Source organism: Poecile atricapillus, chromosome Z (assembly GCF_030490865.1).
Source record: "Poecile atricapillus isolate bPoeAtr1 chromosome Z, bPoeAtr1.hap1, whole genome shotgun sequence".
In the NCBI taxonomy this organism is placed as follows: domain Eukaryota; kingdom Metazoa; phylum Chordata; class Aves; order Passeriformes; family Paridae; genus Poecile; species Poecile atricapillus.
Genome location: NC_081289.1, coordinates 100,264,887 through 100,290,995, shown reverse-complemented (window position 1 = coordinate 100,290,995; position 26,109 = coordinate 100,264,887). Strand labels below are relative to the sequence as shown.

The following is a 26,109-nucleotide window of genomic DNA, read 5'->3' as shown; positions in this document are numbered from 1 at the left end:
AAGTGATTGGCTGAAACTGGGCTGGGGTTTTATTGCCATAAGCTGGAAGAGTATTCTGCTCACTTAGGTTTTTCCTGAGATGCTGTCGTTGTAGAGATGGCTGAAGATTTCTCTTGGACTTTGTTGATGTTGGCTCTGTGATGCATACCCCTTCATTCATTTCTTTTTCATGTTGTTGAGGCCTTGACTTTTCCTATGAGACTTCTTCCAGGCAGCCATGACTCTCAGTATTGAAAAGTATTTTCTAATTGGAAAGTGATCCAGCAAACTAAGGTTGCCTCCATTATAAACAAATAAAAAGTTTCTTCAAAGCCATTTCCAAAATAAATACCACCCTTTTGCTCTGTGAATCAGTTTTAGGAGTTGAAGCACTTTCTGTGTAAATATTAGGGAAAGTTGTGTGTGCAGAATCTAACCAGATTTGGGGTAGGTTAGGTTATTTTTGCTTTCTGTAGATAAAAGTAAGCATCTGAATAGATTTGGTGATCTAATTTTCAATAGATTTAGCCTATCCAATATGAACGTTGCTTTCCAGTAGTGACTGATGACCCTAATTGAGAACTTTTCCTCCACTGTGCTAGCTACTGCTCAAATCATTGAGCCTTGGTTTTTAAATGGTCTTCTTGATGCTATTTATTGTGATTGCTGTGAGATCATCTCATTGACAGAACTGCAGTCTTAGATAGAGACCACTTGGAGTAACATCAGCTATACTTTTTAATTTAAGTGGGGTATCACTTTTTCTTTGTGGGTAATATTGAATTGAAAGGGTTCTGAAAATATTTTTTATTTCTGCCCAAGCTCTGATTTGAAGTTACTACGCTTACACTGTCTTCTTCCTCTTGCTCTTCTGGTTTTCATGTGACTTTTGCTCAAGAGCACATAGGTTGACAGTTCTCATTGCATCTTTATATTTGCAACTACCTACAGTAGAATATGCAGTACCACTTAGCTGTACAAAAGGGTGCAGTATTTGTTCTTTATTTTTATTTGGAACCTCTGTGTTGTGAGACAGTATTTTTCTGCCATCCTGTATGGTTAGATTTCCCAATGTTTCTTACACAAAAGAGTTCATTAAATGTTAATACATGCATAGCTTATTGAATATTTTAAGGTAATTGGTATTAACCATGTTGGACATGAGTAACCTAGGGGAAATTCTGTGTTCCAATGGTAAGCATGCAGAGTATCCTCAGAGGAAAATGACAGTCTAGTCAGAAACTGTTAGCAGGATTCTAAAAGGACTTGAAAAGCTGAAAGATAATAATGAAAGATAATAATGAAATGTGTCTGTAAATAAACTCCTTTCTACTGTTACTGAGCTATGGTTACTTCAGCTTAACAGAGGAAAGCTAACTTTCCTCAAAGTTGCAGGATAATAGGTGGTCGTGCAGTGTGTTATTTTCAAAAACACATCATTCCACAGTGGAATTTTAGTAAATTCATATGAAAGCGATTAGGTTTTTCTATACTGCCATGTAAGAAAACTTTGATTAGTCAACCCAGCTGATAGTAGATGAAGGACTGTGAAGCTTGGTGCTGCTATAAGATGAAGTTTCATTTTCCTATATGCTTTCCTGCTGTCTCTGATTCACTTCATTGTATCTTGTTTGCTATCTCTCCTCTCATTCCTCTGTATCCCTTTCTTTAGCTTGTTTGATATCTTCCCTATCCCTCTCTTCACCCCTTGCCACCATCACACCACCCTACTCCAGACTTTCCTTATCTTGGACACACTTTGAACCTGTTTCTCATACTTTTTCTCACTTGCATGTACATCACCTCTCTCCCTAATTCACACTTGCATCAAGACAAGACTATTCTATGCAGACTGAGGAAGGAGACCAAGACGGAAAGCATAGAATTAGAAGAGTAAATATTTATTGATGCATATGAGGTGTCCCAGTCAAACTGAGGCATCTGGATGTGGTTTAACACCTCTGTTCATGCTCCTCTCTCACTGTGTCAGTCTCTCTCTGTCTCTGTCTGGTGCTACACCTGTCTTCTCTCCACCCCCTCAATTATTCCTCCCTCTTGCTTTCCTACCCTGTCAGACACTTGCCCTTCTTGTGCACTTTGCCTGTCTCTCATGGCTGTGCTTTCATCACCCCTCATGTCTGGGTTTCCCACCTCCTTTACATGCAGTCTTTTCCCATTTTCCACATGTATGGGCTTTCTGCCTCTCATGCATGTTCTTCCTGTCCTCACTATGCTTACCTTTCTCTCATGGGCTTCACCACACTCATGCTCTCCTCTTCAGTCTACCCCTATCACTCTCATGGTTCTGACCCCTTGCAAGCATGCTTCTCCCTGTTTTGTGCTTCTGCATGAGCTTTCCTCCTCATGCACGTCCTCACACACACTTCGTGGCTCCCTGACTCCCCATTATGGCTTTTCCCCTTCTCTCATGCTCACTTTTTCCATCTCCCTATCATGCTTGCTCCTTCTCACATGTGTTCTTCCTGCTTTATATCCTCTTTACATCTTCTCTCACACATTTCTCCCCTTCTCACACACATTTCTTCTCTTCTCTTCTCTCTCCCTTCACATACCTTTCTCCATCTGTCTTGCCTGCTTCCTCACCTTTATGCTTTTCCCCTGGCTGGCACAATTCTATCCTCTTTTGTGTGTTCCCATTTTGCTGCTCTCCCCTTGTATGCTTCCCTCTCTCATGCATGTAACTCTCATTGCTCATGCACTTTCTCCCTCCTGCATGCATGCATGCAAATGCTCTCCCTCTCATTTGAATGTGCTTTGTTTTTCTCTTGCTTTCTTGTGCATGTTCAGTCTCTTGTGTCTTTGTCTTGTGCATCTTTATGTCTCTTGTTTTTCCTTTTTGTGTCTTCTTTTGTCTTTTGTAGCTTTTCTTCTTTCTTGCATGTTTTTTCCATGTCTCACAGATTTTCCAGCTCTCCCATGCACTCAAATACTTTCAAATCCAAATTGCTTGCACTGTCCTTCTCTGTCCTTTTACCTGGGTCCTCATCTTCTCTCCTACCCTTCTTTCACATGCCTTTTACTGTAGGACTTCACTCCCGCCCTCATTCCCTTTGTCTCTTTGTCTTTTACCTTCTCCTTTGTATGCTTTCCAGTCTCTTGACAGACATGCTTTCCTGTATGCGCTCTGCCTCTCCTAAGCTTGCAGTGTCTCACTTCTGCTTTCTTCTTCCCACTTGTTCTCTGTCCTTTCCATCTCTATAGTTTTTCCTCTAAATCTGTAGAGCTTCTCCAGCCATACCCTACTTTTGGCTTGTGTTGAACCTGCTTTTCCTCCCGCTTAGATTTGCATTTCCTCTTTCTTGGGGATTTTCAATCTGTCTTTCAAGCTATCTTGAGTCCTTCCCTCCTCTCTCCCTTCTGTCATTATGTCCACTAGTTCCTCTTCATATTCTCTCTTGCTCCCTTCCCACATCTCTTCCCCCTCTCACTGTGAGACTTCTCTCTCTCTCTGCACCTGTATTTCCCTCTCTCTGATAGGCTTTGCCTTTTTCTCATTTGCTTTGCTTTGCCTGCCCCTCATCTGTAGCTTCATCAGTGATCTGTACAAGGGGATCAAGTCACGCTCTGTCAATTTGCAGTTAACACCAAGTTAGGTAGAAGTGTTGATGTGCTGGAGGATAGGAAGGCCCTGGAGAAGGATCTGGATAGGCTGGATCAATGGGCCAAGGCCAATGGTATGATACTCAGTAAGGCCAAATGCCAGGTCCTGCCCTTGGGTCACAACAACCTACAGGCTGAAGGCAGAATTGCTGGAAAGGTTCCTGGTGGAAAAGGACCTGAGGGTGCTGGTTGGCAGCAGCTGAACATGAACCATCGAGTGGCCACAAAGGCCAGTGGCATCCTGGCCAGCAATAGTGTGGTCAGCAGGACCAGGGCAGGGATTGTCCCTCTGTACTCAGCCCTGGTAAGGCCACTTCTTGAATTCTGTGTCCAGTTCTGGGCCCCTCACTACAGGAAGGACATTGAGGTGCTAGAGCATGTCCAGAGAGGGCAGTAGAGCTTGTGAAGGGTCTGGAGCACAAGTCCTACAACAACTGAGAGAATGGGGTTAGTTAGCCTGGAAAAAGGAGGCTTTCTACAGTCACCAGAAAAAAAGTTGTAACAAGGTGGGGGTCAATCTCTGCTCTCAAGCAGCAAGTCATAGGACAAAAGGAAGTGGCCTCAAGCTGGGCCAGGGGAAGTTTAGATTGGATGTTAAGAAAAGGTTTCTTTACTGAAATGGTTGTCCAGCACTGGAACAGGCTGCCCAGGGAAGCAGTTGAGTCACCATCCCTAGAGGTATTTAATGTGCAGATGTGGCACTCTGGGACATGGTTTAAGGGTGGAGTTGACCATGCTGGGTTCATGGTTGTACTCAAAGATCTTAAGAGTCTTTTCCAACCTAAATGATTTTATATGCTTTTTGCATGAATGTTCCCTCTCATTCTTTCCTTGCTGTCTGATACTTGCTTTCTCCTGCATGCTTTGCCTCTCTTGCCTTTCGCCTGAATATTGTGCTGTGCCTCTCTCATGTGCCTTTTTTTTCTTGTAACTCTGAACTTCCCTTTCTTATTCTGTCACTGATTTATTGTGCGTTGACCCTTGCCTCTTGTATGTACTTCCCTCCCTTGTGTATTTCTTCATGCATGCATTTTCTCTCCCTTGTACACTCCCCTCTTTCATTTCCTTCTGCATGTTGTCATCTTTACATGCATTTTGTGGGCTTTACCTGTCACATGCTCTGCTGTTCTCTCATTTGTGCTTTGTCTCTTGTGTCGTGTGCTTTACCTTTCTCCCTTTTTTTCTCTTTTCTTCTGCCTCTCTCTCCTCAGTGTTTTGTGCTCATGCTTTACTTCTTGTGCATGCATGTGCAGTTCGTCTCTTGTGTGCGTGCTTTGCCACTCTGTCTTCCTCATACACGTTTGCAGCTTTGTGTTTTGTGCTTTGCAGTCAATGTGTCGATTTAGGCATTTTACTCCTAGTCTCTCCTGCTATAGTGTCTAATATTCTTCTTTCCCATGCATTTCTGTCATTCAGTTTTTCTCTCCTTGTACTTTGTCTCATTACAGCTTTCTGTCTTTCACTAGCCCCCTTCTGTCACTTGCTGTCCCACTCTCTGCCTCACTGTACTTTTCTCTTCTGCTCACTATCCCTCCTTCCCAGTCACACTCCCCCAACCATTCCTCTCCTTCCTGAACTTTCCATCTCACTCTGCATCTCTTGTTCCCTCCCTCTTCCCCATCAATCTATCTTTGGCCTCTGCCCTTCTTTTGCTTCATCTCTTCTCTGTCTCTTATCTTTCTGCCTCCCTGAGATGGGCTTTTCCTTACTCATTTGTGTCACTGCCCTGCAGCTTTTCTTGTCTTCCAGACATCTTTTGCCTTTCACTCACTTCGCTTCTTGCATGGTGTTTTTTCCCATGCTTGCCTTTTGACATTCTCCCTTGCTTTGCCTCTTTCACTTTCTCCATTCCTCATGTGCTTCCCCACCTTTTTGACACATTCTCGCATGTGCTTTCCCTCTCTTTGATGGTTTCACTCCCTTTCTTGTACTTTCCCTTCACTGCTTGCTATTTCTTACTCTCAGCATCCCACTGCCTTCCTTTCTCTATCCATCTGTCTCTTGGGCTTTTCCATTGTCTTAGATGTGTTTTCTCCCCCTCCCTGCCTCACAAATTACCTCCCAGTCTCACTCTTACTTTTTTTCTATTTGTATAGCTTCTACTTTCTCTGTTTGTCATAGAGACTTGGAACTCCTCTCTGCCTTCCACCTGTCTCTCTCCCTCCCTGTTTTCCTTCTTAGCAGTTGACTTTTTTCAGTCAATTCCCTCTTACCTCCCAACCTTTGCCTCCTTCTTGGCCATGTTGCCCCCTTCCCAAAAAAAGCTCTTTCTCCTTGTAGATGTGCTTTCTCTTCTGTTCTGATCAGGCTTCTCTTTCACAGACCCCTCACCTCTCCTACAACCTTAAGCACATCTGCTTTCCCTCACATACATTCCCCCTCACACACATGTTGCTTCTCTCTTGGTTTGCTTTTTTCTTAGGTACTTGTGGGTGTTCATCTTCTTGTATGTTTCTTTTCTGTTTTTTCTGTGTTCCACACTTTCTCTCCTTGCTGTTATCCCATTTACTTCTCTTTTTCTTGCTCTCACTTTCCCTACGTATTTTTCTCTCTTCTATCTCCAAATTCCCCTTCTTTCTGAGATAGGTTCTCTCTGACAGGTTTTTCCTCTTTCTCTAACATGTTCCTGCTTTTCCAGTTTTCTTCTTTTACTTGCACCTTTACACTTTTGCTTTCTTGTTCTTGTGCTATTCCTTACTGTCTGTTGCTGTCTCTCACTCGTATTTCCCTTTTTCTCCCTTTCCCTTTCATCTTTCTCATTCCCTTTCCTGCATCCCGTGCCCATCCAACCCACCTTGTTTTGCTTGATTTTCTGTCTTAACTGTCTTTGCCTGTGACTCACATGCCACTCCATCACTGAGATGCACACATTTCTTGTGTGCGCTCTTACTCTCATGCTTGTGGTTTCTTGTTTGCCCTCTGTTCACTATTTCATTCTCAATTGCTCACTTCCTCCCTTTCTTGCTTACTCTCTCCTGAGCCTTCCATTTGTCTCAGACATGTTTTCCCTCTCTTTTGGATATGCATTGCCATTCTATTGGACATACTTTCCCATTCTCCGGTAAGCTTTCCCTCTTGATTGTGCTTTTCTTCTCTGTCTTGTTTTCCACATCTCCCTGATGTGCACATGCTCACTAGGACTTCCTCTAGCATGCTTATTTTCTCATGGTTTCTCACTTCCTCCCTGTCTTGCATGTTTTGTCTCTTCTATTCCATGCACACATTCCAACCAGCTCACCTTTGCTTGTGCTTTTGCTCCCTTGCACTTTTCCCCCTCTTCTGCTGTACCTCTCCCTGACTTTACATCATAGATGGTTCACTTCTCTCGTTATCTGCCTTTCTGAATGCTGTGTCATTGTGGTATGTATGTGTGTGTATCCCTATGCACTTTCCTACTCTTGACCCCTTCCATTCACTTGTCATCTCTCTTGAACACACTCATTCTCATCTTTCCTTTCATTTCACTTTCTAATTCTGCTTCACTTTCCCTCTCCCTATTTTGCTCTGCTGCTCAGTCTTAAATTTTTCCCATCCCTTGCATACTTTTCTATTTCTGAAACGTGCCTTCCTCTCTTTTTGGTTCATTATCCTGCCTTTACTGCACAGCATGTGTCACCACTATCCCTCTGTCTCTTGGATGTATTGTGACTTTCTTGCACACACTTCAGCAGTCTCTTATGCTTTGCCTTTTTGTCTCATATGCTTTGAATCTCTTGTATGTTTCTTTTTCTCTTGTTTCCTTCTCACTCTTTTGCATTTTCTTTCTCTGTCTTGCACTCCTAGTCTCTTTCCTTATGTTGCATGCTTTCTTCCCTTTACACAATTTTCCTATCTCCTGCTTTCAGTTTTCCTTTTGCTCTTGCTTCCTGTGCTTTGTGATTTTCCTCCCTTTCTTGCATGACCACTTGTTAAGCCCTGCTATCCTCATTACTCATTACTGTCTTGCTTCCCCTATTCACCCATTCTCCCCTACACTCTTCTCTCTCTCCAGCTTGATTTATTTTCCTTTTATTTCTTCTCATTACCCCCCTCATTTGCTCTCAGTATGTCTCTGGCTTACCTTTCACCTGTATAATTTTTTCCCCTGGCATATTTTCCCTCTCTTTCCCATACTTTCACAAAGTTGTCTGCTTTCTTCTTTCTTAGCTTTCCCACTGTCAGGTGCTTTTTTTCAGTCACGTGCAACTTTGCATCTCTTTGTAGTTTCTCAGCCTTGCATATATTCCATTCTCTTGCCCTTTCTTATTCCTCTCTCTTCATCTTCCTAACATGCTTTCTATTACACAATCCCTTTCTCTCCTGCTAGTACCTTTCCTCCCTCATACTTTGTCTCTTGTGCTTCCCCACCTTCTTTCATGCTATCCCTCTCTCTTCTTCTTTCACTTTCACCTTTCAATCTCGTTTATTTTTCCTTCCCTCCCTTCCACCTCACTCTGTCCCTCATTTGATATTCCCATTTCCCCACTCTGTGTCTCTTTACCCTCCTTTTATTCTGTCTCAGACGTTTTCCCTTTCACATTCACTCTCTCACATGATTGTCCTTATTTACTTTCTTTGCCTCTCTTACGTTGCATCTGATATGTCCTTTGTCCCTCTGTCACGTTTTGCCTCTCTTGAGTGCTGTTACTTTCTTTTGCACTTCCCTCTTCCCACTCTTACTTCTCTTTTTCATTCTTTCTTCTCCTTTGGGTGCTTTTCCATCTTAGACACATTTTTCTACTTTGATGTGTGCATTTTCCCTCTTGCTCATGCTTGCAATCTCTTGCTCATACTTTCCCTACCCCTTTTGCTTGCTATCTCTTCCCATTGCTTGCTACCCTTACTTCTCCCTAAGTAGCCTTCTCTTTTGCCCTTGTTATCTCTTTCTCTTTGTTGCTGTCATTTACCAATTAGCTTCAGCCATGCTTTTCCTCCCTGATGTGCTTGTTCTCCCCTTTCCTCAGAGATTTCTCTCAAAGCCATCTGAGCAGGTGGTTCCCTTCCTCTCTGCAGCCATTCAAGCGCGGGAAGGGGCTTCCTCCTGCCATCAGAGGTGCAACTAAAAGAAGGCTCTAGGGAGTACTGTGAACAGGGATGCCACGTGTGTTAGAGGGAGTGGCATGGCAGTTCACACAGGCAGGGTTGCAGTCGTCCTCCTGCTAGTGAGGTTTGTATTTTATATTGGGGGTTGGTTGGTTTTGGGGTTTTTTCCAGCAATGGTCTTCAAACGATCAGAAGCCATACCTAGTAAAAGTGTGCCAACCCAAACAGAACCTCCCAAGAAGGACACATCTGTTGAGACCCTTTCCTGTAAGGAGTGTTTGAACCTGTCAGTAGCACTGGGGGATGATGCAGAAGATGCCTGCCTGTTGTGTGAACAGGTGAATGATTTCTGCTGTCCAGTGGCCAAGCTTAAGAGGAAGTCGAAAGACTAAAGAGTATTAGGGAAAGTGAAAGGGAAATACTATGGAGTTTCACCCTTTCATCCCTGAGAGAAACCCACCAGGAGCCAGAGGACTCCTGTGCCTCCTACAATCAGGCAGAAGGAGGAGACCTAGTAAATGAAGGAGAGTGGAAATGGGTCCCCCTACTTGGAGACCTAATAAAAGTTCCGTCCGACCCGTCACCTACCCAGGTGCCACTTCAGAATAGGTATAAGACCCTGGATCCAGAGGGTCAGCCAGGTGACATTAGAGAAGATAATCTGCTCGGAGAACCTCTCAATTACACTTCATCTGTCAGATGGATCACTACTCTAGCATTAAAAAGAAATGAAGGGTAGTCATAGTAGGTCACTCCCTTCTGAGGGGAACAGAGGGCCCCGTATGTCAACTGGACCCATCCCACAGGGAGGTCTGTGCCTCCCTGAGACTTAGGTACAGGATATTACTGAGTGACTTCCTGGGATGATTCAGCCCTCAGATTATTATCCACTGCTGATACTCGAGGCTGGCAGTGATGAGATTGAAAAGAAGAGCACTAAAACAATTAAAAGGGACTTCAGGATTCTGGGTTGAGTGGTTAATGAGGAAGGAGCACAGGTGATGTTCTGCTCAGTCCCTTCAGTGGCAGGGACAAATGATGAAAGTAACAGGAGAACTCTCATTATCAACAAGTGGGCTGGTGCCATCAGTAGAATTTTGGGTTCTTTGATCATGGAGCAACTTTTACAGCACCTTGTCCTGCTGAAGCCAGATAGGCTCCATCTATCTATTAAGGACAAGAGGATTCTAGCCTGTGAGTCAGCAGGACTTGTTTAGAGGGCTTTAAACTAGCCTCAGAGGGGGAAGGGGATGCAACCAGGCTCTTCAGAAACAAGCCTATGGGTGGTAAGCTGGAATCAGGGGTGAAATCAGTACAAGCTGAAGTGCATGTCCACTAATGCACGCAGCATGGGTAACAAACAAGAGGAGCTGGAAGCCATGGTCCAGCAGGAAAGTTATGACTTTGTTGCCATCACAGAGGAGACGGGATGACTCACATAACTGTAGTGCTGCAATGCTACAAGCTCTTTAGAAGAGACAGGAGAGGGAGAAGAGGTGGAAAGTTGGCTCTGTATATTAGGGGGGCTCTCAATGCCACAGAACTTGAGATTAATGATTATATGGTTGAGTGCCTATGGGTAAGAATCAAGGGCCAACAAGGCCAATGTCCTGGTGGGAGTTTTTATAGACCACCAGCCAGGATGAAGAGGGGAATGATTTATTCTATAAACAGCTGGAAAATGTTTCGCAATCACTAGCCCTTTTCTTGTAGGTGACTTTATTCTGCCAGATAACTGCTGGGAGCTCAACACAGCAGAGAAGAGGAAGTCTTAGGAGGTGCTTAGAGTGCATGGAGGACAGCTTCTTGTCACAGATGGTGAGGAGCCTGCCGGGGAAGAGACAATACTAGACCTGCTGTTTGCAAACAGAGAAGGGCTGGTGGGAGATGAGGTGGTTGGAGGCTGTCTGGGGCACAGTGATCATGAAATTACAGTTTTCAGTATTTGGTGAAGCAAGGAGAGGCATCAATAAAACTTACACACTGGACCTCCAGAGGACAGACTCTGGCCTATTCAAGAGATTTATTCAGAGAGTTCCTTGGGAAGCAGCCCTTAAAAACAAAGGGGTCCAGGACAGATGGACATGCTTCAAAACAGAAATCTTTAAGGCACACAGGAGCAGGCTGTCCCTGTGTGCCAAAAGATGAGCCATCAGGAAGACCACCAGCCTGGGTGAGCAAAAAACCTCTGAAGGAACTAAGGAAGAGGGTGTGTCACCTTTGGAAGGAGGGTGAGGTACCTCAGGAAATGTTTAAGAGAGTTGCTGGTCAAGTAAGAAAAAACTTAGAGAGCCCCAGTCTCTTAGGTGTGCTTTTCTTATTTCTCCATGCTTTGCATCTGTTACCAACCCCCTCTCTCTGGTTTCTTCTCCCCAACTAGTGTGCTTGCCAGCACTCTTCCTTTCCTTCCCCCTTCCTTCTCTGCCTTCATTGTCCCAATGTATATTCCTTTTCTAATTGGCACACTTTTTCACAGGTCTCCTTCATCCCCTCTGCACGTCCCTCTCGTGAATCTCACCTCTCTGTCTTCTTTCTCAACTCTTTCTAGTGTTTTCTCTCATACTTTCACTTTGCCTCTCTTGTTTAGCATGTCTCTTGTGTCTTTGCTGTCTGTATGTTTATTCTTTCTCAGGTGGTTCCCTGTCTCAATGTCTGTTCTGATCTCTTAATCTCACATCCCTCTCTCTTGGGTGCTTCATCCCTTTTTCAAAATCTCTCTTTTGATTTTATTTTCCTCTTGCTTCCATTTTTACCTGTTCTTTTCCTCCCTCCTCTTCCTGGTATCCATGTTTGCTTTGCCTTTCTGATGCTTTGTCTCTTTCCCTCTTCTTCACTTATGCTTTTTTTCCTCACGCTTTCCCGTTCACAGGCTTCCCACACCTTTTCCTCTCTCTGTGTCCTTTACCTATGTGTGGTGCACCTTGTGTCTGTCTGTTCTAGCAGCCTCTGTCTCGCATGCATACTCCTCGCTCTCATGTGTTTCGCCTTTCACATGACTTCCGCCTGTCATGCTTACAGTATCTCCCATGTGTCCTTTTCCTTGCTTGCTGTTCTCATTCTTTGGCATTCCTCTCTCTCACATCTATTACTATTCTCATTTCTGTGTCTTCCTCTCTCTCTTGCATGCTTTCTGTTTCACAAAATTACCCTTCCTGTTTGCACTTTGAATGCCACTTGTGCTTGCTGTCTTGTCTAGTGTCACTGTTCCATTTCTCTTGCTGGGAAACAAGATAGATAGATAGAACTATCCCTTTGTCTTGCTCCCTCTTTTTCTCTACTTTCCCTCTCTCCTCATTCCCTTTCTTATTGTCCTTAATTCTCCCTTACCTCTCTCTTTCTTCAACTCCCACCCCCTCTGTCACTTGCCTTGTCTTTCTCACACGCTTTCCCAGCAGTATATGATTTACTTCCCTCTCACCTGCTGTGCCTTTGTCATGTGCTTCCCCTGAACTTTGCATGGTTTACTGATGTCATGTTCTGCTCACCTCACACTTTCTCACACCCCTTCCCTATCTTCACCTCATCCATATTCCCTCTGTCACACACATCTTTCCTCATGCACTTGTTCAGTTTTACTGTCTGGCATGTGTTTTTGTCTTGGACATGCACTTTGTGCTTGCCCTCTAATGTTTTACTTCCCTTGCATGCATCTTCTTTCCCTTGTGCTTTATTGTTTCCTATTTTATCTTGTGTCTTTCTCGCTCACTAACCTACTCTCTCACAGTTTCCCCTCTTTCTCACATTTTTCCTCTTGGATTTCCCTCTTTCTTGTGCTTCCAGTCTCTGGCTTTTGTTTTCCCCTTCTAGCTTGCTACCTTCCTCTCTATTGCTGTCTGTCCTTGTCCCACTTGCTGCCCTTCACACTTCCCCTAGCTCTACATCTCTCACAGTATGTTTCCATCTCTGTCATATGCTCTTACTGCTGTCCTCGATGTTCATGTCCTCTCTCTTGAGTGTGCATTTTCCCTCTCTTGGATGCACTTTGACCCCTTCTCTTGCTCTCTATCTCTTGCTTGCATGCCTTCGCTCATTTGTGTGTGTGATCTTTCTCTTACATACCCTTGCCCTCTGTCACTTTGCTCTTCTGCTGCCCCCCTTTCTTGCACTGCTGTACAAGGCACACAGTTCTCCTCCCCTCTGCTTGTACTTCTGTTACTCCTACTGTCAATTTCCTGTGCTCCTTTCCTCCCTCTCTCTCATGCTGCCCCTTTCCATCCTTTATTATCTCTTCTTGCTTTCCCTTCTCTCTTTCTCTTCTTGTTTTCCTTCCCTCTCACACATGATTTCCTGTTTTTCTTCATCTTCCTCACACTCTTCCCTCTATCATGCTCTCTTACTTTGCCACCTCGTAGTTTTCTCCCTTACATGCTTCATGTCACTCACTCACTTGCACTTTATCCCCAGCACATGCTGTCACTCTTGGTTGTGCTTCCTGTGTGTCTCTCACTCGGTAAGTAGCACTCCTCTCACTGTACACTTGCTAGTTCCCTCTCTCTCTGCTTTCCTCTCCTCCATCATTTAATTTATCTTGCTGCCCCCTCACTTTCCCTCCAAAAGTCACCCTAACACTCCCTCTCTTGTTTCCTTACTCTTCTTGCCTCTCACGCACCTTGGCACTCACTGGCATACACAGGTTCTGTCACTCCCACATGCTCCTTCCTCATCACCCTGTCTTTCCTGGGGTTATTCCCTTGCACTCCCTTCACCCCTCTGTGGATATCCCTTCCCTCCCACCAACTGTACCCTTTGGCTCTCCCCTATCAGAAGTCTTTCACCCTCTTAGCCTGTTTTATTTTTTCACATACTTCGCTCTATCACTTTGCTTTCTCACACTTGCTTCACAGGGCTTCCCTTTCTACCATGCTTTTCTTGGCTCCTACTCTTCTGCATATGCACTTCCCTATCCCTATTGCACTCCTTATATTTTTTTTCCTTTTCTTGTGGGTTGTCTCACACATTTTGTTTCTCTTTTATATTTCATTGTCTTTAATGCTTTCTCTTAACCACATTTAGTTTTAGTTGAACAGTATCTCAGTCTCTCTTGCTCGTACTTTTCTAATTTCATGCACACTGCCTTTTTCTTACACGTGCCTTCACTTGCTCTTTCACTTCCCCTCTTCTCCTCCTTTGCTCTTTCTTTCTGTCTCTTTCACATATTCCATCCCTGTTTATTTTTTATGCTTTCCTTTTAGATAATGCTTTCAGTTCCTAGAATATTCTCTCTCTCATGCCTTTACTTTGTTGCATGTGCTTTTCCTTTGGTCTACTGCAGTTTTCCTTTCTTGCCCTTGTATACTTTTCTCCCTTGTGTATACTTCCCCTCCCTCTCTGCCTCATACTGTATCGTTGGTTTCCTCATCTTTCAAGTTTCCACTCCCTTGCATGCATGCTTTCCTTCTTTCTCTCTAGTGTGTCCCCCATCTTGTGCATGTATTTTTCCTCTCTGGTACACTTTCCCCATCTCAGGCTTCTGCTTCCTCTCCATTGATTATTCTTACCCTCTTATTCTTGCTTTTCTTTCTCTCTCTTGGGCATATTTTCCCTCCCTGATGCAGCCATTTTGCTCCCTTCCTGTGCTGACTTGGAAGCTTTACATATCTTTTGTGTACTTTCCTGTTTTGTCACATGCTTGTGATCTTCCACATGTATATTCATAATAAAAGTATCTTCTACATAAATTCCCTCTCATTTTTTTCATCCATTTTACCCTGCCTTTCCCCTCTCTGACACCGTTTCATTCTTTCTGTTGCACCTTTCCTCTCTCTTGTGCACATACTCTCTCATTCTCTATCTGGCTTCCCCATATGCTCACACCTACAGACACATTCAGTGTGTGTCCCTGGTATGCTTTCCCTCCTTTTCCCTGTTGTTTTTCATCTTTTTCTCATACTTTTCATATTTCTCTCGTGTGCTTTCTCTTCCTCAGTTTCCTGCTCTATTGTGTGTATTCCCTCTCTGACAGGTTCTTTCACTTTCCTGTACACATCTCTTGTGTGTTCAAGTGTCCCTTGTCTCTACTGTGAATGTTTATCACTTTTACACTCTCTTGGTCTCTCTCAATCAACATATGTTCCCCTCTTGTGTCTGTTTCCCCTCTAAGATAGTTTCCTTCTTGATCGAACATCTATCTGATCCTCTTTCAGTCCCTCTTGCATGCTTTCTCTTCCTTCCTATTTTGAAAGGTTTCCTTTCCTCTCTTAAATGTTTTACCTCTGTCCTGTACACCTCTTCCTCTCTCAGACGCTCTTCACACTTTCCAGTAATGTCTTGATTTCCCTTCCCCACTTTCTCCCTTCTAACCATTGCAATGTTCCTTTAATGTATGAGCTTTCCCTTCCTCTCTGGCATACAATACATGTCCTCTGTCTTGCACCATCACTCTCTCATTGATGTCCTTTCCTGCCCTTTCTTCTTATGATTTCTTTCTCTAAGACACACTTATCCTTTCTCTGTCACATGCTGTATTTCAATTGTTGCCAGTCATTGCATTTCCTTTTTCATGCTTTCCCTTTTTCCTTTGCCTGTTTTCCTGCTCTGTCTGCTCTCTCCCCGGTACTTCATTGTCTTAAATGTCACACATCTCACTTCTTGTCTGCCTTGTGCTTTCTTTTAAGTCTCACCTTCTCTTCTTACATGCTTCCTCTGTGCCAGACTTGCCTTGTATCTCATGTTTACCCCTTGTACTTTGTCTTGCATTCTTCCCCCCTCATGCATGCACTCTCTCTTATGTGTCTGTCTGCTTTACAGTTTTTTACAGATTTTATGTAATTCTGCTCTCTTGTGTATTCTTCTAATTTTGAGCACTTTTCTTGCACATGCACATCCTGTCCCTTTCTCTTACATGCACTTTTCCTTCTTGTGCTCCATTTCTCTTGTGCCTCTTCTTTCTGTCAAGCTCTTTCCTTCTTGCATATGAGGGCTTTAGTCTCTCCTGTGCATATCTTCTTTTGCTTCTATTTATGTCTGTCTTGTGCAGTTTTCCTTCTTTACCTCATGTCATGCTCACTGTCTTACCCACTCCCTCTTATCTGTGTCCTTCTCTCTAGTTTGCTCCCTGTCAATCTCTGCCTATGCTTGCCCTTTCCCTCTTGCTCTTCTTTCCATCTTTCTTACTCTCTTACCTTTACTTTTCTTCCCCTCTTCTTGACTCATTTTTTTCCCTTCTCACTCTTTTGTATCTGGCTTTTTTCTCCTCTCTCAATCCCGCTCTGGCTTTCTTTGCCGTGCTTCTATTTATGTTTCTTTGGATCTCAGTCTGTCTACCCCCAATGATACTTTACAAATCCCTGAAATTCTCATTCTCACTTTCCTTCTTTCCTTTGCATATCTTGTTGTCTTTGCTTGCTCTTTCTGCCATTTCTGTTCCTCTTTTGTCCCCCTTTTTTAATCCCATTTTCTCTTCTCCTTCTCGCTCAGTTCCCTCGTCACTCCCTCTGCTCAATCCTTGTCTCTCCCAATGTCATGTCACCCACAGCCATCCATTTTTTTCCTTGCCTTACTTTGTCTTCCTATCTGTTCCTTCTCTCCCGTTTTTCTATGCCCTCTTCTTTCTCGGCTTCTGCTTCCATGTCTTCTCCCACTCCTGCCAATCTTTGCTCATGTAACTGCTCCTCTTTCCCTCCAATGCTCTTCCCCCATCCACTCTCTTGCCCAGTTTCTCCACTTTCCTTATTTCCATTGCACATGTAGTTTCCTTCATGCACATTCCTTCTGCCTATGTCTACAGTCTTTATCCTAATGCTGAGTATTGTTCTTAAAAGCAATTTGCATAAAGCTGAATTACTAAGAAGTCCAACACTCCTATAAACTTGCTGAAGTATGACACTTGGGTTTAGTAAGAGTATCCCTGTATAATCCCACAAGACATTGTACCACAAGGAATAAAGAGTCTGAAGATGAATATGCTGTGCATTTTTCTAGGAAAAACTGTGAAGAAAGTTGGGAGCAATATTCTGAAAAAATGCATTAATTCAGTGCACTGCAGAAATCATCCCATCCCCTTTTTCTCTTCAGTACTTTGCATATTCCTTCCTCTTTATTCTGGAACAGATTGGAGCATAGTACCAACTTTGTTTCCCCTCTTAAATTAGCAAGAGCTGAATGGTGATGTTGGACTGTGGTTTATGCTGCTGCTCAAGTAGAATCAGAGTCATTCAGAAGAACACTACTGGAAAGAGAGGGTCATATTTGTAGACCTTTGCCTACATACCTCTTTATTGTAGCAATGTTTCTAGATGTAACCTTTTTGCTGGTATTGGCCTAGTCGTACTATTCTTACAAGTTAGTACCTTTTTCACAACTAGTTTTCTGTTCTCCTCTGTTCCATGGCCAACATAACTGCTTAGTTCTGGTAGCTGTGGATAGGACTGTACATGACATACTGTCATTCTGTGTTTATCTAGGATTTTTCTATCTTCTTTTCTCACACCTTTTCTTGAAGTTAACAAATTCTTCTTGAATGTGTGTGTTACTGGGATGGCAGGAGTAATTTGAGGAGAGAACTGTTATTTTATCTAAGTCACGAGTTTAAAAATAGTTACTGTAGTGGAAAAATACAAGAAAGAATTGACTCTGCCCTCAGTGCAGAAGAGTGAGCATTGCTTCACAGAACCACAGAACACCCCAGGTTGGAGGTACCCTTAAAAGATCATCTGGTTTAACCTTTTCTGGGAACAGGAGCCTCCATGAGATCATCTAGCATGCTGTCCAGTCTTGTCTTGAAAATCTGCAGCCACAGGGACTCTACCAGATCCCTGGCAAGATTGCATCGGTGATTGATTGTTCTCACTGTAGAACATGTCTTTCTGATACTGAGATGAAACCTCTCCCAGTGCAACTTTTGCCTTATGTGTTCTTATGTACCACCTGGTAAGGAGAACACCTCCATCCTTTGTTGCCATCTTTGAGTAATTAAGTACAGGAATGCTGGGCTGAAGTCTCCCTGAGCCTTCTCCATGAAGAGGAGACTTAAGTCTTACTGTCTTACGTTGTAGAGCTCTTTCATGCTCTCCAGTCCTTCTTTAGAGCCCCTACAAACTGTCCATGTCTTTTTGGAAGGGTGGGGGACCAGAACTGAACATAGTGCTACAGGTATGGCCTGACAAGCACTCAGTAGAGTTGGGATAATCACATCTCTCCCTGCTAGTAGTGCCCCTGAAGGTGCAGCTAGTAGTGCACCTGTTGGTACAGCAGTGCTCTGCTGACTCATGTTTAGCTTGTTGTCCCTCAGTACTCCCAGGTCCTTTTCAGCAACACATGCATCCTAGCCCATAACCTGGGTGCAGGACCTTGTACTTGTCTTTGTTAAACTTCACACAGTTCTTGATAGCCCGACCAGATCTCTCTGTAAGACAGCTCTCCCTTCTAATGTGTCCGCCTTGACACCCAGTTTAGTGCCAACAGCACATTAGTGAAGGTGCTTTCAATCCTACCATCTAGTCTGTTTATGAAACTGTTGAGGAGTTTGGGGCTCAGTAACACGCACTGTGGGACCCTACTTGTGACTGGCTGCCCCACTAAGTAAAAAACACAAATCACCACCCATTCTGGCTTTGTTTCCTATCCATACGTAAATAAATTGTGCTTTGCCTTTCTAGAAATGCCTTGTGTCACTGTTGATGTGTCTTCTTATACTGGTATATTTTAACCTATTAAGTTTGAATGTAATTTAATAACTTGGACACTAACAGTCTGTGTTAAATTTCTTCAGATCCCATCTGTCAATAACAATTGTCAGATGCAATTTTTCTTTATACCTTTAGCTAAGATCATGAAGAACAACTGTTTTGCTTACAAAGATGGGTAGGAAAGCCTGCAGATGCACCTTTAATGGAAAATCAGGCTGTAAATTGCCTTGTTATTCCTTGCATGTATGATGCCAATGTAAAATGCTTCAGGTTTTTTTCCTACTGGAAACTTATGAAGTGTTCAGTGAATTTTGGAAGAATAGTCACAGAAAATTGACCAGGGCTGGGCTTTGAAATACTTAGGATTTGTGTTTTGCTTGTTAGGATGGTTTGATTATACCTTGCTGCAATAAAATCTGGGCCAGTGTCAACAGGAATAGGCTGGTTTGGTTTTGAGTTGGCTTTGTTGTTATTTTTGTTTGTTTTGTTGTTTGTTTGTTTTTTTTATTTTGCTGACATGAAGCTCACAGCGCAACTGATTATGCCAGCAGTGAGAACAGGAAAAAACATTGATACAATTATATTTTTCATATTCTAGATACGGAGATGAAGAGAAGTGAAGTTTCAAGTCCTGATAGCTTTTTGCAGCTAAATCTTTATGTGAACCTGCTGAACCCTGTATTACAGTCCACATGTGCTACAGTCCCCTGTAACTTACTGCCACAGACATGACCTTGCTAGGGTAGTTGTGTCTTTTCTGGCTTTCTTACTGGGAAAGAGAATGCAGAGGGCAGAGAAGAATCAGTCATCCCCAAGATCCATCATTTCAATGGCAGCAGAATACACTTTACAGCCCTTTTATCTTGCTGGCAACCACCGTTTTTGACATCTATCCATTGATAGAGTGTGGTGACAAAAATTGTGACTTCATACCATTAAGAATGTTGTTCTGATTGGTAGTTTCTACCAGAGTCAATCATGTAAGTTTCCAGAGGACTCTTGGTTTCCTTGGAACTGCTAAAAATATAAAGTGTTTTTCCATGACAATGCAGGATTGTGTTCTGTAATCTAAAATAGTATTGTAGAATTATACTAAGTGAGAGTGGGACATGTGGGAGAGATGTAGCAAATTTGTTCTTGCTGCTGAACTGATATTTGCTCAGATTAGAGAAATTTCTTACACATTGCAGATACTCTAAGATATTGGAGACATTTGGAGTGCAACCCTTCATTAGTATATATGGGGCAGATGAATGAAATGCCAAGTATTTTTCAGAGGACACTAAACAGGGAGATCTTTGAAACTGCAGAATGCTAAGAAAGAGAAGTGCTGCTTAATATTGTAGAAGATGTTAATACAGTAAAAATTGCCTTCAAATAGGCAAATTCAGTATCTCCCATGGGAGATAACTTAGGTAGTGATATTCAGATAGAAAAGGGGGAAAGGAAGGGCAGAAATGCTAGAGGGTAATTTGCACTGAAAGGATTCAGCACATTCATACTGAAACCCTCCAGAACAACCCTCCTTCTCAAACCTTAGAAATGTGACAATACTAGGGTATTCCATCATCATATGCTTGCATATTTCTAAACCATTTATTTGACATGGTGTGTTAGAAAGAAGGTTGGAACACTGTAAACACTGTAAAGCATATTTAAAAATTCCTTGTAGATGCATTTGTAGGGCTGTCTATGGAGATTCTTTGCTTGATTTTTAAGCTACAAAACTTACTGCCACCAGCTGCCAAGAATTCTATATAAGTAGGAGACATGTTTACACAAGAAAATAGTTTCTTATTGTTTTGGTAGGATTGGTTTTTTTGGTTTTTTGGTATCATAATTTTTTCATTTTGCAAGCCTTGTATTAGTTATCTTGGCGGCACCTTAGAGATGGACTGAGAGGTGAAAGATCTGTTGATGAAACATCTACAATTACGGTTTAGGATATCCAGAGAAGTGGTAAACCTATTAATGTAACTGTTTCTTGGGCATATTTTACTACGTATTAAACATTTTCCATGAAAAATAGACGATTTTTGCTGAAAGCCAATATGTTCTTTAGACCACACTTAATGTTTGCATTCTAATTACAGCATGTTTAGTGATTTGAATCTGTAGAGCTCTTTGCTTCAGAACTCTCCAAAAAAGTTGTTTTTTCATGGATCTCACATGAAGTTTGGATATGCTTTGTCATCTGTAACACATATGGATTTCTCTTTCAAGTCCCCATAAGCTAACTTCCTAGATGAGCTATAGATGAGAATATTAGAATTCCTTTTTGTTACTCCTGCATCGTGCAGAGGCCTTAATACTGGGCTGGTTTTGTCGGAACATGGAGGTAGTGTGCACAGTTTATATCTGTCTGTGTTCTTCTCCTTTAAATAGTGAAAGGTATTAATTGCTGGAGAGATGATTCAGTATGGACTAGTTACAGATTGATACTTAAATGTGTCCTGTAGTCTTCCGTTTTTTTAATTGAAACAGCACTGATAATATGGAAGGTTATTCATTACTGGCTGGTCCAGATCATAAACATGAGGATACATGAGTAGCATCCCACAGCCAGGTTTCTCTGTTCTCCTGGTGAATTCATTTGGAGTAACAGAAACCAGCTGAACTAGATGGATTGTCATGGTCATGTTATCACTGTCTGCCTGATCTCTGGATGCTGCCTTTCTTGTGGCCTGGAGATGCTGTGGGCGCTGTAGAATGAGGAGAAGGAGCACACAAAAGCATTACTGTTAGCTGTTCAGATTTTGTCCCTGGCCAAAATAAGAGGAAAAATGTGTTTGAAGAGCCTTGTTGCCTTAGGATCAGCTGTTGTCTTAGAATCAGGCCAAGTAGGTCTAACAGCTTATGCTCAGTCATTGCAGTGCTCTGTCCATGATGATGGATGTGTGAACCAGCTCTGAGATAAACCCAGTTATTCTGCTGTTGAATCCCACTAACAGTTTAATTTTGTGGCTGCAGTGTGCTTTTGCTGCCTCCTATAAATTGCACCACTGCATTGTACAGTGAAACTGTTCAAATTTTCCCTCTGAAGGTACAACGTTGATATTATCTTGAGAGAAGTGAGTGCTGAGAGCTTTTGTAAGTAGCAGTATCCTATAAGTAGGAAAGAATTAGCTATTTTTATGGTACAGAATGCAGAAAGAATTGTATCATTGACTTGGGGATTCATCTATATGGTCTATCAAGTGCATTTTTTAGCTCAAGAAAATGTTTTTTAAAATGCTTGTTTATCTGATTGAAAAGCCATTTCCTCTGTTTATTCAGTGGTCATCTGACTATTACAAATACTATTTTTACTACAAATACTGGTTTAACTCATATCAGCATGAAAACTGCTAAGACTGAGTGAACTGCACTTCATTTAATCCTTGCCCACAAAATCAGTTATTAAACATAAGGTGGTTATTTACACAAGCTCACTGAAGACTAAGATAGTTATGCAGAAGCAGGGAGCAGTCTAGTTCACTCCCAAGTCTCAGTTTCCTTGGCTAAGCAGCAAGGGAAATAGTTTTCTGTGAACTGAGTGTATGTTTTTCAGTCATTTGTGCCTGCTGTTCTTGATTTTAAAACTCTGCTTTCGTGACCTGTTCTTCCTTCTACTGAAAGCCTTGGGAATTTAGATCTTGACTTCACTGGAAAACAGGGCTGTATCCTAGTTATTTTTATTTAGAGCATAAGAAGTTTAATGGTTTATGTAAAATACTGCATTCTGTAGCTTACTTAGTCATAAGTGACTAATTAACATCTTGCAGAAGTGCTAGCCATGTTAAATTTTTATTACTTGGAACAAGATTAGAATTAAAAGCTGGGAGGAGCAGAACAGAGTCTCAGATCAGGATTTCGCTGTAAAACATTTCCACTCTGCCAGTGTGTCCTTTTGGGAACTGATGATGTAAAATATTTTGATGGAGAGAGGAAAATGTTCACTTATTATTCCAGCTAAATAGTTATGTTCTTCCTTTTGTCTGAAGGGGTAAACATCTGAATTTAGTGTGAATTAATCTCTGCAGATGTATTTTGGGCAAATATATCTTGGAATAAATATATGTTGGAGAGGGGCCAACCCAGCATCATTGCTTTGAGTTGGTGTTTCAGGAGAGGGAGGACAATCCAAGTGCAGAAAACCTTTTCACTTCCATTTTCATCTGGCTCTTGTAACCCACCAAAATACATCAATGTGGCAGATTTGGATCTTGTAGGCTACATAGGGTGGACATTTCTTGGGATGCCACGGACCCAGCTGAGCTAAGTAGCTGTGAGAGGAATGCAATGCATCACTCCTGTGAACCTAAGAATATGGTATTATTTGGAGAATATGTTTATATTAGCTTTGTGAAGTTTTCCAATAGCACAATTTGTATGTTGTTTTGTACAGTGTTGCTGGCTATGGTCAGCAGTGTACTCTGACAAGTTTTATGCTTTTCACAAGGGGGGACACAGACTCCATCTGAACTGTCTGTTGAACAGGTTAGGAAGCTTTGTGAGGAGTACTGTAGTCCTCTCTTCCTCTTACCATTCAGGTTCTGTGGAGCAGCACTATAAGGCTAACAGGAGACAAAGCTGTCTTGAAACTGCTTAATTGAAACTTTGACAATTAGAATAAAATAGTAAAGCACAGAACAATCTAAACTCCTGGGCGCCTTTATTGCAGAGACAGTCGCTATGCTTACACCTGACATACACATTACAGGATATATAGATATATAGAGGTGACAAGAACAAATTTTATTGGTTCATTATTGCATTAACAATCAGTTTTCTAATACAAAGTGGAGTTCTCAGAATACTTCTTATGTTGTGAAATAATGCTAAAGAGGGGAGGAACTCCAATGTCTTTTCTGAGTTTGCCTGAGAATGAACTCCTCTGTTTTTGTTACCAGGAATTCTGCAGCAGTGGGTCACGGCTGTTTCTGCTACGCTCTAATGCGTTCAATTCCAGTTGCCATCTACGTTGTTTTGGTAACAGGTCTGCGCTACCACCTGTTCATATGGAGTGTCTTCTCGCCAAAGCTACTGTATGAAGGAGTGCACGTGTTCATCACAGCTGCTGTCTGCCTGTTCTTCACAGCAATGGATCAGAACCACTCTTACATAAAAGTGCAAGACTGAAAATAAGTGTGGTATGTGACTCTGCATTGCGATGTCCAGTGTGCCACTGGAATGGAAGAAGGAAAATACTGGCTTTAAATTGTTGTGCAGATTTTGAAGAGAAAATTGTTAAAAGAGTTGTTTCTTTTAGTCAAGATTAGTCTTGTGTTAAAACTGAGTTTTCTTTAAAAATGTTGAATTGAAATACACTGTTTTTTCATGGATACCTTTTGTTCTGTAGCTGTCATTATAGCACTTTCCAAATAACAGAATGGTGATATTACATGTTTTGAATTAAAAAATATACATCTTAATACAGACCAGTGCCTTGTGGGCACAGAAAAAATCTTGTGTGCATGCAATTTTTTTACCTTCTTAGACTATAGAATCCTAAAACATGTGCAGGATTTCTAGGTACTGTTCAAAAGATCCTGAATCCATTAGCCTCAGGGGGTTTTTATGTTTGTTTTCTTTCTAGTGGACGCATTGAAATTATTATTAAATTTTTATTGTACAAACATCCCAGGTAAGAGATTTTGTTTGTTTTGCATAGGCAGAAAGCATTTCTGTTTAAAAGCAGGATTTTTCTTTGTAAGATGAGTGCAATCATTATTTGTAATGGATTTTGATCTGCACTTCAGACACTGAATAAGAAACACTTATTGTCTAACAAAGTAATGAATCTTGTGACGAGTCCATTCACTTCTCAAATGTTGTTTTTTCTTATCAATGTATAAATGATAAATCAAGTTGGTGCAGCCATACTGAACATTTGATCACATTTTTCATACATGGGTGTGAAGCTGTGAGCAGCGAACAGGAAAACAGTTTAATGGATTAAGTTACCAGCAGAATAAAAGGCGTAAAAGGTGTGTTTGTAGTTTTCATCACCACCCCCCTAGTGACCTGTCTAGCTTTCTCATTTGAATGTGCTGTAATTAATTTCTAACAATATTGTTTTCCTTGCTTCTTTCAAGAAGATACATGTTAATTACTGTACTGACCAACAGGATTCATGTGAGGTCTTTTTGCCTCTTAGTTTCGTACATGTTTTTTGTCCATGTTAGTGGCTAATATGTTTGAGGTCTATCAGAAGAGAAGCATACAGAGACCTTTTAATTTTTGTTACAAATATGGAAGAAGAAAGCTTTCAGGACCAATGCAGCTTACAGCACAGTTATTAAAATCACTGATGCATTTTTTGTCTCATGTTACAGATAATGCAGATCTCAAAATGCAGGCCTTTAGTTTTTATACATTAATAATAGTCCATCTTGATTACTAATAATGAAATATTTTTTCAGCTATAAAATAAATAAATTTTTCAATAAACTAGAAACATATTGCTCTTTACCTGGAGGAGGGAGTACTGGATCTTAATGTCACTTACTGTGACCTGCTGGAAGATTGAAAATTAAGTACTTCTAATAAATAATTTTTTACTGCCTACTGTGGTTATTTAAAAGAGTTTGTATTTGTAAATGTACATCTACCATTTTCACAGTTCTCAATATTTTTTTGGTTACCTGCTGACTAGCAGCCATGTTGGCATTATCTATTATATTCTGTTTACTTACGTCATTAATTTGTAAGCAGTCCTCCCTAAAATTCATACTGAGAATGTTTATGAGATATTTGAGTCAGAGGGAAAGGGTGCTAATAAAGAGATCGAAGGGATAGAGCAGAAGTTTCTTCTGGTGTATAGATTCCTAAAACAATGTGGGATGACATTTACAAATTTTATTCATTCCTCCTGGGTGGTTGTTGTTTTTTTGTTGTTGTTGTTGTTTGGGCTTGTTTCTTTTTTTGTTTTTGTTTTGTTGTTTCTGGGGTTTTTTTGCTTCTAGTAATACCTCTTTTATCAAATAGTGCAATCCAAACTATTGTGTGTGTATTAAAATAGCATTTTTTCAGATTACTTAGTTAAATGATTGTGTCCCCCTTCTCCTCTTAAGTTGAAAGATGTCCAGACTGGATCCAGCATTAAATGGCTTGGGAAAGCTGTTACTTAGGTCTTCAAGACCAGGAAAGGAAGGAAGAAGAGACTGCATCTCTGTCTCAAGTTAACTGATGAGTTTGCACGACATGGGAAAGAAACATGATGCTTTCAACTTCAGAATCAACATTTTTACTCCTTTTCAGCCTTTCCCTTTGGGTGTAGGCAAATGAAATAATGCTTCATGAGCTTATGGGCTCTAGCAGTGCAGATCTTAGGCAGTAAAGGAATGAATTCTTGCTGCAGGCACCCAGGCTTTAACTGGAGGATTATGTTATAATAATTTTATTTTAAATCAACATAAAGTTTTGGCATTTGATCTGAATATACCGAGAAAGCAAATGCCTGAACACAAATTCCCTTATTTCACTAGTTAGTTGTTCCACCTCACTTCTTGTCACGTTCAGTGTGTTTCAAACCCTCGCACAAGGAGACAAGTGATGTGGGAAGCAGGAATACTACTGGGGATGTTTTTTGCTGTTCTGAGCATACCAGTTTCTTCTGTCCAAGTCACCTGTAGTCCCTGCTTCTGTGTGGGATCAGCCTGGGCTTCCTCGGTATTGCCCTGTGCTCAGGCACAGACTCCTCTTTAATTAACTTCTAAGCAGGTATGTTTTCTCTATTTGGATAAAGTTTTGCCATGTTAAATATTTCTACTCAGAACCCTCACTGCTGGTCACAAAGTGCAACAAGTTACTGTGGTCTACAGCTTGCTCAGCTGGATTTCACTAGATTTCAACTGACCACCAGTCAGCACAACTTAAA

The 26,109-nt window shown here is 41.7% G+C and overlaps 1 protein-coding gene across 2 annotated transcripts in view; it reads left to right on the top strand.

The window, feature by feature from the left end:
- PIGG (phosphatidylinositol glycan anchor biosynthesis class G) overlaps positions 1–25,480 on the top strand; it is an 85,358-nt gene extending 59,878 nt beyond the window's left edge. Inside the window, exon 12 of one of the 2 annotated variants that reach the window (XM_058826888.1) lies at positions 23,141–25,480. In XM_058826888.1, the coding sequence (XP_058682871.1) occupies positions 23,141–23,369 (229 nt within the window). In that variant the 3' untranslated portion in view covers positions 23,370–25,480. The remainder of the gene's footprint in view (positions 1–23,140) is intronic. The other variant, XM_058826887.1, reaches the window with a different exon arrangement.
- The last annotated feature ends 629 nt before the right edge of the window (positions 25,481–26,109 follow it).